The sequence below is a fragment of the Etheostoma spectabile genome, chromosome 21 (genome assembly GCF_008692095.1).
Source record: "Etheostoma spectabile isolate EspeVRDwgs_2016 chromosome 21, UIUC_Espe_1.0, whole genome shotgun sequence".
Classification (NCBI taxonomy): domain Eukaryota; kingdom Metazoa; phylum Chordata; class Actinopteri; order Perciformes; family Percidae; genus Etheostoma; species Etheostoma spectabile.
In genome coordinates, this window is record NC_045753.1 from 11917484 (window position 1) to 11930307 (window position 12824).

Here is a 12824-nt window from a genome sequence, read left to right on the forward strand (position 1 = left end):
AGGAACAGAAACTACAACATTATCAGGTAGTGCAGGTGTTGTAGAGTTGACAGGGCCGGGATGAAGGACCTGCGGTACCTCTCCTTCTTACACCGTGGGTGTATCAGTCTGCTGCTGAAGGCTGCTCAGGGACCCCACAGTGTCAGTGGGGTGGGAGGTGTTGTCCATGATGGATGTCAGCTTGGTAACATCTCTCCCTACTTTCTCTATGGGTTCCGAGGACAGTCCAGGACAGAGCTCGCTCTCCGATCAGTCTATTGGTCTGCTCCTGTCCGGTCCGAGCTGCCCCCCCTCCAGCAGACCACAGCGTAGAGGATGGCAGAGCCACCACAGAGTCATAGAAGGGCTGAGGAGAGTCTACACACTCCAAAGGACCTGAGTCTCCTCAGCAGATGGAGGCGACTCTGGCCCTTCTTGTAGAGTGCTTGGGTGTTATCCGTCCAGTTCAGTTTATTGTTTAGGTGAACACCCAGGAATTTGTAGCTCTCCACTACATCAATGTCCAATCCCTGGATAGAAGTTGTGACATAGCTGGACAGATGGATACATAATGGTAGTTTCAGTCTGGAGGTTATCATGGGTTACCGTATAAACTGGGAAGTGTACCGCGTGTCTGTGTACACACCGTTTTGACTTTTCTCCATTCAGTGGAAAAATGGCTCCTCAGGGTATCTTAGTCAGGAATTGCATCAGCGATTTAATTCAGTTCAACGCAATGAGGATCCGTTTAAGTCACAATTTACTACGGTCTAAAATGAACCAGCAAACACAGACAGAATCAAAATGCCACAGTTTATTTTTAGATTATCAAAAATCCTGTTTACACATTCTATGGCATCTTGATCAAAAATTAGTTGACATTTATGAGAGAAAAAATACACCTCTTCAAACTAAAATCCACAGTTTTTACATTTTTAATTTAAGAAATTGTGCTTTTTTTGACAAACTTTCATGAGATTTATTTGCCCGTAATACAGATTTACAGGAGGATCTGGAACAAAAAGAGCAGAAACACTCATGCTAAAAAATATAAGTTCATTTGAATCATCTATCTTTAAATTGTAACATTATAGTGATTGATTAAAGTATAAGGTATGCTTAAACAACATACAGAATAAAATCAGTGGTGGAATGTAACTACATCAGTTGTTACTTTTTTGTTGCTAATACTTGTTCTAATCAAGTAAAATGTTGAATTCAGGATTTCTATTCTGATTCACTGGTAGTTTTTTCTTAAGTTAAAGACATGAATCACATGAATTCTTCACGGTAGTTATCATTTGCAAAGTCACATCAGACACAAAAGAGGAAAAGGGTGCAATGCAGCCAGAATATTCATCATTTCACACTCCCACTTTGGTGTTTTTCGTTTTGATTTCATCATCTCACAGGATGAGGGGTTGTTGAATTGGTGCCACAGTCGATATACTCAAATGTGTTCAAGGAAAGCTGCTCCATGTGAGAGAGATAGGAAATATTCATTGTCATTCTGGTGGAAAAAAAGAAAAAAAATACATTATGAGAGACAGTGGGAGCCAGCGTGTTTTTAGGTTTTAAAGCAGCGGATGGATCCAATGACTGTGTGTAATGTAAACTGTTTTAGTGTTTTTCAGCTCTTTGTGTTGGTTTTCCAACTTACAAAAAGAGCCTGATGTTTTTCTCAAGGGTTAGTTGAGATCATTGACTGTAAAATTTGTGGACAGAGCATCTGGTTCGGCAAAGTGCCTCAAATCTGCATTCTATGTGAAGTCCAGCAGGGGAAGACACGTGGTTTCTGTAGAAGTCTATTGGGGTTTTTCCATTAATGGCACCTGCTCGACTCGCCTCGACTCGGCTCGACCCGACCACGGGGCCCCGCCCTCCTTTTTCCGAGCGATCTGTCGCTGGTCGTCATAGCAGGAAACTGCCGTAACCTAACGCGACACACACACTCAAAAGGTGTGTTGTTTTTTATTCTTGGCATGGGGCTGTTGCCACAGCCAGAAGACGCATTGGTTTCAAAAAGCTGGAGGCAGCAGAAAAATAAACGCTGGCTAAACTATTTAAACACAGCGAGTTTGTTCAGGACCCCCCCCCCCCGTCTGTCGCTATCAATGACAACGCAGTGAATAGTGACGATTGTCTTCGACCAATCAGCAGTCTGCAGGTTTTCACCTTTTGGTCTCGCCTCAGCTCGCTTGGAACCTCGACTGAGGTAGTACCAAAGAAAAGTACCTGTTAGCAGGTACTAGGGAAAACCCCAAAAGGCGAGTAGATGCGAGTCAAGTTGATACCATCCAGTGGAAAAAACACCATATGAGAAAGTGACCCACTTCTCACATGATTTATTACCTCAGTAAACATTTTCACAACGAGTTTATGGACTCAATCGCAACTTTAAGTCTTCTGCCACACCGAATGATGTTCATTTTTGGAATTATGGTCTCGTTGATTTTAAAATCAACAATTTATTTATTTATGGTTTTATATGGCTAATCCAAGATGACTAGGGGTACCTCAGCATACACTAACAACATCTGTTGGTTTAGCTCTCATTAATCTTGAGTTTGAATGTGACTCATTGAGATGCTTGTGAGGAAACTGTTGACCACACTTGAGGTACAAAAGCAGCTGGTCACCAGCAGCCATGTTTTCTCTGAGTGCAAACAAAACAGAAGTGAAAATAAAAAGACACATTTGTTTTTGTGGTTAAATTTCACCTATATTTGAGTGGATTCTAAAAACAGAACCAAACCTTTACGTCACATCTTTTAGTTGTATCTAAAAAGAACATTTCCGATTAAAAATGTGAGCCTTTTTTTTTTTAAGAGAGCCTGTTTTACAGTTGTGGTTTTATGACCCTGCCTTTTAGCACCCTGTGGGTTTGAGCTATGCTGTGAAGCGGCTGCCTCCCCCGTAGATTTTCAGATTGAGATTGACACTTACTGCAGCTCCAGAAATAACGTGTGAATCTTGATCGAGCTCGACTTGCAGTAAGTGCTGAAAGAGATAAAAGCGGTTGATGTGTGGACATATTTAGATGTATAAACAACAATGGTGGACGTAGTATTTCATAGTTTTATGACACAATATTTCTGACTTACTTTAAGCCTTTATCGGTAATAAGCAGGTCAATTTCAATGGTGTCCTGCAAAAGAACAAGGGATGAGAAATTATTGCATGGCAAATAGATCAACAGTATATATATATATATATATATATATATATATATATATATAGAAATATATATATATATATATATATATATATAAATATAAAAATGAAATGGGAGAGAGAGGGGGAACGACATGCAGCAAAGGGCCGCAGGTCAACACATGGGCGCCTGCCCTGCTCTACCAACGGAGCCATCTGGGCGCCCAGCAGAATATTTTGAATGCGAATCCTCCTGTGTCAAACTCACAGATTTCTTTGAGCGGGATGGGATGGCGGTCATGTTCGATATCTTGGTTTTCCCACAACTGCGTTCAAGACCAGACCCTGAACGTCCAACTCGACCACCTGAACAGGGACACAAGTTCTCGTTGGAGATGCTGATGAGATTCTAGGAGAGGAAACAAACCACCCACACACACACACACACCACACACAAACACAACACACAACACACACACACACACACACACACACACACACACACACACACACACACCTTTCCATCATTAAAATGTCTCAGGGAACTTTGTCCTAACTCCAGCAGCTATCTTCAGATTGTCATGTGAATCCAATTCAGACAGTTCTGTGTGGACGCTGTTTTGACACGCCCAATAAAACTGTGGCGGCTCAGGAAGTTCAGTGGCACACAGATATGTGACGCTTTGTAGTTCACGTATAGAGCTCATCAGTGACTGGCCATTTTTGGAAAGGCTCAGATTCCGGAAGTGATTTTCCCCAATTCAACTGCTCCACTGATGTTCCAGAAAATGCTCGTACTAAGAGTTTTAAGCCTGGATTAAACATGACCATAACACATTTGATTTGACTCAAAAAGTTTTTTTTTTAAACGGCACAGAAAGGGAAAAGCTCCCAGACTGTGTACAGAAACGATCCCAGACTTAAGCGGTAGCAGCTCGCTAGCCATTTGCGGGTCCGGGCAACATTTCCATGGTAACAGCTCGGGCAACCAATAAAGAGACGTCGCTGTTACGCTTAGTACTGTAGGTTGTACTTCTCCACGCCATCATATATAAAACATGTTTTTCTTAAAACAAGGGTGGTTTTTTTATACCCTGGATGGTTTGGACATCATGGCTAATAATTAAAGTAAAAATCAAAATGAATGGGATTTTCACTTCCGGAAACACACTGTTAAGCTCTACACATACAGTAGTAAACTACTAAATTGGAGTTTTGGGCTTTGTAGGGTGGAGCACTGCACTGTAGTTTAAGTGACTGTACCATAGACATAAAGAAATCCCTGCACATGCTTATACTTCCTCCTGAAAGTCATATTAATACAAAAATAAATGAAGAGGTGGCACCGATTCACACTGCCTTAGAGTTCCTACTACTCACGGTGACCTCCATTTCAGTTGTATCTGGGGTGAAGTAGACCATGACTGACAGCACAGACACAGGCGTCAGGATGACACTCCGGGGGAAGAGGAAGAAGAGGATCAGACAGCACAGGAAGAGACACATCGCCATGGAGATGCACACGTACAGCTTCCTGAAATGCGATAGGACCACGCTAAATTGTAAATGACAGTCTGCAACCTTTACGCACCTGTGCGTTTGCAAAAGACATAAACATGCAGAAACTGTATGTGTATGAAAAAAATCAGTTTGCATACAATTACATTTAAACTGTGCAAATCCACAAACACACATATATCCCTTACGTGCGTCTGGGTTTCAGCCTTGCATCATTACACGGTATTACAGCAACTAGCTGGTCTTCATGGCCTATCAATGCAAAAAAAAAAAAAAAAGACAATGTCCTTCTAATGCTTTGTTTTTACCACAAAAAAAGATGTGAAAGTGTGGCCAAACACAGGCAGCTGCACATTAGAGTTTGTAACTTTCCGTATGACTTAGTTCCCTTGGTTGTTACGATGTGAAATGAAACTGATCTGAGGCTGAGGCGCTCCGTTGGCAGCCTATGGTAACGCACGGAACGCGCTTAAAGTGCAGTCGAAAGATCTTCTTTTTCAAGGCAGAATACCAACCTCTGGGGATTCGTCCGGTGCCACGACATGTGGGGCAGGTGTCAGCCGTTGAGTGTCCACTAATGGCACCGTACGGGGGAAACTGCTTCAGGGTTTTCACCTCCTCCATCCCTTTTTTTCAGATCCGGTCCCTCTGTGGATTTGCTGGTTTTTTTGCTGCTATACCATGATACTTTTGTCAACAACAAAAAAAGTCCAGTCTAAAGAAGAAGAAGAGAGGAAGAAAATTGCTGTAATGAACTTACACTCATCAAACAGCCTAGTTATAGTATGCAAACCTATAGTACAGCATTTAGAAATGTCCTAATTCTAGTCCTTCCTGAAACACTTTGAGGAGTTAGCAGAGTATCCTGTCTCGACCTACAGTATAATGCCAGCCTTCATAACAAACCTTGTGGTAAATACATGTTCCTATACCATGTTATTCCTTCCCGATAGTGATTCCCATATCTGAACTTGCATTTCGGCTGATACCGAGTACCGATCCCATACCAATGTGTGTGTATATATACTGTATATATATATATATATATATATATATATATATATATATATATATATATATATATATATATTTTACTTATACTGTATATTTATATGATATTAATATTTAACAGCTGTGTACTACGACGCGTACGAGTAAAACGGCCTTTAGGCAGTATTGGAGGTGTTTCTGACATGGTACCGTATCGGGAGGATTGGAACAACTCCAGAGGGGAGTAAACTGTGACTTTGCAGTTAAAAGTGCTTGTCATTAGAAAAGAATGTGTGTTTGATGTGGGAGAACAGGCGACAGATACTGGTATATATTTCACCTTGAGCTATCTAGATAACAAAGTCTATGTGTGTATGTAGAGCCAATTAAAAAGTAGCCATGTTGGGACACTGTGTTTTAGAGTTGTGTGACAGAATATCTCTGCAACAACCTTTAAATGGCCAATAAAGCTCTTTGTTGTGCTACATGTCACGGTGTGAGCAGGGTCCAAAGTGTGCGAATGACAGGAAAACAAGCTTCAGACTGTGACATTATTTTATGATGATATTGCAACTTAGTAAACCCCGTCAGACTTGAATGTGTGAGAAAATGTCACAAAGAAAGGAAGAAAAGTAAGGTTTTAGATTTTCTTAGACTGCTATTACCTTACATTTAGATCATCTAAGAAGTTTGAACAAAAGGTCTGGAAATTCAAGTGTGATTAAACATATTCAGTTAAATATGTTATCTTAGATATTCTGGATGTTGGCTTATAATGGTCAAATGAACATTAGCTTTCAGTATCACCAGCGTTGTCCCGTCTCCTCTTGGATAAAATAAATATATATGCAGTGTTTTTGCCAGGATTTATTTTTTTGCAATGATGCAATAATAAGCACTTACTGTGTAATGTTTTAAAATGTCACCGCAGGCTGAGGTTATTCATCAAAGCACTGAATCATTCCGCTTTCACAATGTGTTTAAATTGTGAAACCTGAGCCAAAGCTGTATAAAACCTGTTGTTATTTAGTCATCTGCAGCTACATACTAAACCTGTATAAAATAAGGTAAATATATAATACATACCAGATACACAGCAGCTACATGCCATAGTGTTTATATTATTGAAGTATAGTGTAGTGTGTATCTGCAGATGACTAAATAAAAAAAAGAAATTTCACTATATATATATATATATATATATATATATATATATATATATATATATATATATATATATATATATATATATATATATATATATATATATATATATATATAAAATTAGCCTTATTTTGAAATTTGAACTCAACAGATGGATTTGGACTGCTTCCACTTTTGTCGTTGTTTTGGTTGGTCATGTTGCACTGAAGCTCCACAAACACACCATGAGGAAAATACAAGTGAAATGTCAAAGTTGGATTATTATTCTGCAGTGGGTGCCGGTAACTCGGAATATAACTCTGTATATTTACTTTGTACTTTTTAAAGATTTTTTAAAAAAAATATTTTTTACAAACAACAGATATATTGATCTTATAAAACATGACGCATTATTATTAATTGAACTAGGCCTACCCAACATCATCAAGCACACTTGCACATTAATGCAACAGTAATAATAATCCAGTAATATAATACAATTTACATGGACATGTTTTCTGCATTATAGTCAATTGCTACAGTGACATCTCCAATTCATTACTTTTACTTATGCAGTATTTTCACATTGCAGTTTTGCTATTTTTACTCAAAGGATGGGAATATTTCCTCCACCTGTTATGCTGTGTTAAAATATCAATTTGAATGCAGAGCAGGATCGTTTTTTGGTAGGTAGCATTTCTATTTGAAACATGAATGGTAGCTGAATAATTAGCTTTACACCTGACATTACTCACATCTTAAGACAAAGGTTCACTCAGAAAGGCTCAACTGTGGCTTTACAGATCATTTATTACTAAAGTTACTTGGAGGACATATTTTCATATCTTGGAAGCTCCTTAAGTTTTTAAGGTTTTTATGCAGCTGCGTAAAACACATGGGGGGGGGGGGGAGAATTCCCTTCCGCGTTACTTCAGGTGACACACACACACAGACACACACATATGAGTGAAATGAGCACTCACCTCAAAACAGGACTCCACTGCTCCACCGCTGGCTTCCTTCTACTTTAAGTCTTGTTCATCTAAAGCGAGTGTTGACAAACTAAAACACAGCTGCTGAACAAAGTGGGAGGAACACTTCCTTCTTCTTGAGGTGACAGGTCGGTTCAGGCTGCAGATCACATGGGCTGTTTTTCATAAACTCTCCTTTCTTTATAGGCTACAGCCTTAATGCAGCACCTGTTCACCGGGCAATGTAAAAAAAAATGCAACTAACACAAATGTTAGAAGTGTTATAGTTTCTGCCATTTTGTCTACAATCATTTATTACACCATGGGCGGATGAGCCGGTTGTGGGGCCACAGGGGCAAATGATTGCTGTTAGGCCCCTCTGGACCCCCAAAGTACTTAAAATTGTCCCCACATTGACAAACTGCACTAACATGCTTTGAAATGTCTTCATTAATGTTACAAAAACTGAATATAATAATGCACTCTTTACATACCATTTTGATGCATTAAGGAGATGCTTCTGATAATACTTCTGTACTTTTACTCAAGTATCATTTTGAGTGTGTATTTAGTCTGTGTGTGTCCTGTAGATACATTTTTTTCCATACATTGTTTGTGCATATGGAAACATGCCCAGTATATGCACATTATGTTTTTGTTTATGCATGCCCTGTTTTCTGTTTTGGTCAAAGATAAAATGTCAAGATGTTTGACATATGAACTGAGCTGATATGTATTGACACAATAAAGTATACAAATAAAAAAGTAACATTTTGAAATTTAGGACTTTCACTTTTAATCAAGTATTGTTAGACTGTGGTTACAAGTATAGGATCTGAGTACTTCTTCCAACACTAAGTCCCTGAAGGTCCGGGTCCCTGAAGGTCCGGGTCCCCGGGGCAGTTACCTGCTCAGTATTGCAGCTTTGACATACACAACATACACAACCGCTTGCAAAATGTGTTAAACCCAACCTTATTCTGTCAATAATGCTGTGTATGTAACCTCTGTACTTGTGACATTATCCATTTTACAGTGGGACATGACCTACATTTAGACATTTTTCATAAACAGAAGAGCCAAGAGAGATGTGCAAACAGTTTATTGGCGGATTGACAGTAGAGGGGATTTAATGTATACACTCTGTGACTGAGGAACTATTTGACAAGCATAGATATGTTAAGAATTATTCTCTCTCTCTCTCTCGAGCATGAAAACATGGACAATCAACAGAAGAAAATGTGGAACACGCACGCACGCACGCACGGAATAAATCAAAATAGACATGAACTTAAATCTGCACACACACCACAGATGTCAAATCACCACATTTAAATTTAAAATTTTAGGAAAGTAATAATCATGTTTCATGAAGGCAATGTAATGGAATAAAATAAGCAGTACTTGGTTCCACTATGAGAGTGAGGAATGTGTTTTTAGAGACATCTCAGTTTGGATTAGAGCTAAATGACTGAGTTGAATGAGGACACTAAAGATGCAGGCAGGGGGTCGTTGAACCATGATGCAAAGCGGACATTTTCTACTGTGACTGTGCTAAGACCACGAGAACACGGCTCATGCAGGTGTCTCCTAAAAAGCAGTAGAAAACATCCGAGTCTGAGCAGCGATCCGTTCGGACCGTTTCTGTATACATTCCACATGTCAACGTCTAAAAGAACAGTACTCTGATACAGAAAGAAGATTGCATTGTTTAGGCAGATTTCACTACGATAATCAAGTAAAAAAAAAAAAAAGTCTTAAAGATTTGTTGTTCTCGCTGCTGCATTGCTAACCTCAACGCCCACAATCTCCAACACCTACTGTAGCTCCTCAGAACATTTCTATCTTTTATGACATTCAACAATATTAGTATTTCATTGCTCTATTTGTGAGAAGAATCTAGCCAAGCCCTGTCGAAAAACAATTATTTTTTAGCGCCCAGAAAGCAGCTACGCCAGCCATACAAACACTAAAAGATGAAAAAATACACCTCTGTCCTTTTCTAAACTACAACTCCCAGCTTCCTTTGACCAACACGTGAGGCTCTATGGCCCCAGGTAAACAAGGCATGGCAAAGGTTAACCACTATTCATAATAACTCACAAGTGTGTATATGGTTGAATTTGTTAGGATGTTGATGCTAAATCAAAAAGGCAAAAGGCAGGAGAAGCCACTCATTCCTTTCTCTCAAGTTTGAGAAATAAATGCTCCTCTTTCATTTTTCATTATTGTCTTATTATCGTTACTCTTGGTTCAAATAAACGATCCACCCTTTGGAACATCAATCAATTGGACAAATCATGAAGATGTTTTCTCCTTTTTACATAATTCAAACGGAATCTGCACACTGGGAAGGTTGATATATATATATATATATTTATATATATATATATATATGCAGGTCATAATCTAAATATTCTCTTTACATTAGGTTTTACTCTCAGTGCTTAGTGTTGACAGCTTTGTTCTGGCCGTCTTCGGCTATCTGCACCAGCTCGTTGACGGTGTGCAGAAGGCTGTAGCCGTGTTTCCTCAGCAGCCGCTGGTTCAGCCGCTGGTCTCTGAAGCCCATCTCAAGCAGCATCGCCATCAGGGAAGGGTCCTGTCTGGTGGCTGGGTCGATGCCTCGCTAGAGGGGGAGCAACGCAGATGACATTCAGGCTGCAACTAACGATTATTCTCGCTGTTCGTTGTTTTTTTTCCCTTCTTTCAAATAATTGATTAGTTGTTTGGTCTATAAAAATGGGGGAAGATGTTGTCGGTCTTTCCCATTTTAAATGTGGAATTTCTTGTTTTGTCCACAACTCAAAAGACATTCTGTTTACTATTGTAAGGTATTCTATTGTGTTACCTCTCAGTTGAAGGTTAAGAGGAAGTTGCAGTACATCATAGAGCTTTTATTGTGACAGAAGAAGTGGATACAGTGTTGTATTGACTGGCCATTGACAGTGTTGGGGTTGAATAAAGTGGTCTACAGTATATCCTTGACGTTCCACTAGAGGAGTGAATAAACTACAAACTATTCACATTTAAAAAGCTAGAATCTGAGAATTTTATTTTGTTTTCTTTCATAAATAAGTGACTCAAACCAATGAATCGGTTATTAAAAAAGTTGCTGATTAATTGAATAGTTGTCAACTACTTGATTCATTGAATAATAAGAAAAATAATCCTTGCAGCTCTAAATCTTATCCACTATATTGTCACTATAACCGTAATATATTTTTTGCTATGCATGATGTTAAGACAGGGATGCAGTGTGATGTACCTGTATTGAGCAGTTTGGTCCAGTGAAGAGAGCTTTATAAGCGGACGCTGCCACAGAAAGGGCGCCCTTGACAAGTCCCTCTGTGATGCCTCCTTGGCCCCTTGTATAAAGACAGGGATGTGGTTATGCTGGGTTACATAACAGCATTGCAGAGGACAATGTGTTCCACTTAGACTTGTTTTTAATAAAACAGCCCGCAGGTTAGAAACCCAAAAATGCAAGTTAAGAGGTGGATCACATTGCTTTAGGTGATATTACAGACTCTTTGTTAGAGGTTATTAGATCAGGCTGTTATATAAGAGGATGACGACACAAAAGCAAGAATTTCCTTCATAAAAACGGAAAAAAAGTTTCACACTGAATTGCACCTTGGCTGCAAAGCGTTGCTGGGTCTGGGGTTATATGTCTCAAAGGCACTGGATGCTGAGCCTGCTGATCTTGACAAACCAGATGATACTGCAGAACAGATAAAAGAAAAAAGGGAAGGAAACACACACACACACACACACACACCAACACACACCAACCCACACACACACCAAACAACCACCACAACACACACCACACACACACACACACACACACACACACACACCACACACACACACACACACCACACACACACCACACACACACACACCACACACACACACACCACACCACACACACACCCACACACCCACACACACAAACACACACCACACACCACCAACACACACACACACACACACACACACACACACACCACACACACACACACACACACAGAGAGTATATGGAGGAACGGAGCATTGTGCTGAAGCACTGATTCTGAACCGCTTGAGTGCGATCTCACTTCCTATATTCCCACAAAGGGAAATCTGTGAGACAACATTGAAGTTAAACATTCAATGTACTAAAAAACAAGCGGTTATATATTGATACTATGTGTGTGTGTGTGTGTATGAGAGTGGGCTGAACGATGTTGTTTTAGCATCGACGATGTGCGCATGCGCAACAGTCACATCGCAGGACATTGCGATGTTGACGCTAATCCTTTTTTGCTGCTTGATGAAGTAAACTTTCACCGTTCTCCTTTTGCATGATTAGTACCGTCCGACCCTTACCCTTTAAGACAGGTGGGCAACGTGTGTATGTGACGTTAGTCGACGGGGGTTATTGTTATGGGAAGTGAGGCTCTCCGTGTGTAGTAAAGTACCGTAGGCAGCAGGTGACACAGTGATGGCCATAGTTATGAAGGGTAGTCAGTGAAGCTACAGAAGTCAGGGTTTTATGTTCGCTGCAAATACAAACTAAATCACCTGATTAATGCAACATAAACACAACGTCTCCCGGCCATTTCCCCAGCAGAAAGCTGCTACCAGCCAGGATAAAGCTAATATAGTTAGCCTAAAGAAACAAGCAGAAAGCTGCTACCAGCCAGGCTAAAGCTAATATAGTTAGCCTAAAGAAACAAGCAGAAAGCTGCTACCAGCCAGGCTAAAGCTAATATAGTTAGCCTAAAGAAACAAGCAGAAAGCTGCTACCAGCCAGGCTAAAGCTAATATAGTAAGCCTAAAGAAACAAGCAGAAAGCTGCTACCAGCCAGGCTAAAGCTAATATAGCTAGCCTAAAGAAACAAGCAGAAAGCTGCTACCAGCCAGGCTAAAGCTAATATAGTTAGCTTAAAGAAACAAGCAGAAAGCTGCTACTAGCCAGGCTAAAGCTAATATAGTTAGCTTAAAGGCTAGGTTCGGAGCCGTGACGCTGGAAACGTAACACTAATCTAGTGCAGAAGTCTGTGTCTGATCTAACGTCATTTC

General features: G+C 39.9%; 2 protein-coding genes across 9 annotated transcripts in view; both read right to left on the reverse strand.

Moving 5' to 3' along the window:
* Positions 1-1266: 1266 nt before the first annotated feature.
* Positions 1267-7918, reverse strand: tmem106a (transmembrane protein 106A). The gene is made up of 8 exons (XM_032502071.1): positions 7767-7918; positions 5166-5365; positions 4839-4902; positions 4513-4666; positions 3401-3541; positions 3084-3127; positions 2926-2979; positions 1267-1489 (listed from the first exon to the last, which is right to left on the reverse strand). Exons 2-8 carry the CDS (start codon positions 5272-5274, stop codon positions 1381-1383), a joined length of 675 nt encoding a protein of 224 aa, XP_032357962.1. The 5' UTR covers positions 5275-5365; positions 7767-7918; the 3' UTR covers positions 1267-1380.
* Positions 7919-8840: 922 nt separating this feature from the next.
* The window catches only part of nbr1a (NBR1 autophagy cargo receptor a), an 18536-nt gene continuing 14552 nt past the window's right edge, over positions 8841-12824 (reverse strand). For 6 of the 8 annotated variants that reach the window (XM_032502070.1, XM_032502066.1, XM_032502063.1 and 3 more), the window contains 3 exons: positions 11391-11478; positions 11023-11122; positions 8841-10383 (listed from right to left, as the gene is read on the reverse strand). In XM_032502070.1, coding sequence (XP_032357961.1) covers positions 10195-10383; positions 11023-11122; positions 11391-11478 — 377 coding nt within the window. In that variant the 3' untranslated portion in view covers positions 8841-10194. The remainder of the gene's footprint in view (positions 10384-11022; positions 11123-11390; positions 11479-12824) is intronic. The other 2 variants (XM_032502068.1, XM_032502069.1) reach the window with 2 other exon arrangements.

Coding starts and splice junctions, on each gene's coding strand:
- tmem106a (XM_032502071.1), bottom strand. CDS start 5,274: ATGGAGGAGGTGAAAACCCTGAAGCAGTTTCCCCCGTACGGTGCCATT. Junction 3,128..3,400: donor CATCCCGCTCAAAGAAATCT/GTGAGTTTGACA, acceptor GTTCTTTTGCAG/GACACCATTGAAATTGACCT. Junction 2,980..3,083: donor ATTACCGATAAAGGCTTAAA/GTAAGTCAGAAA, acceptor TATCTCTTTCAG/CACTTACTGCAAGTCGAGCT.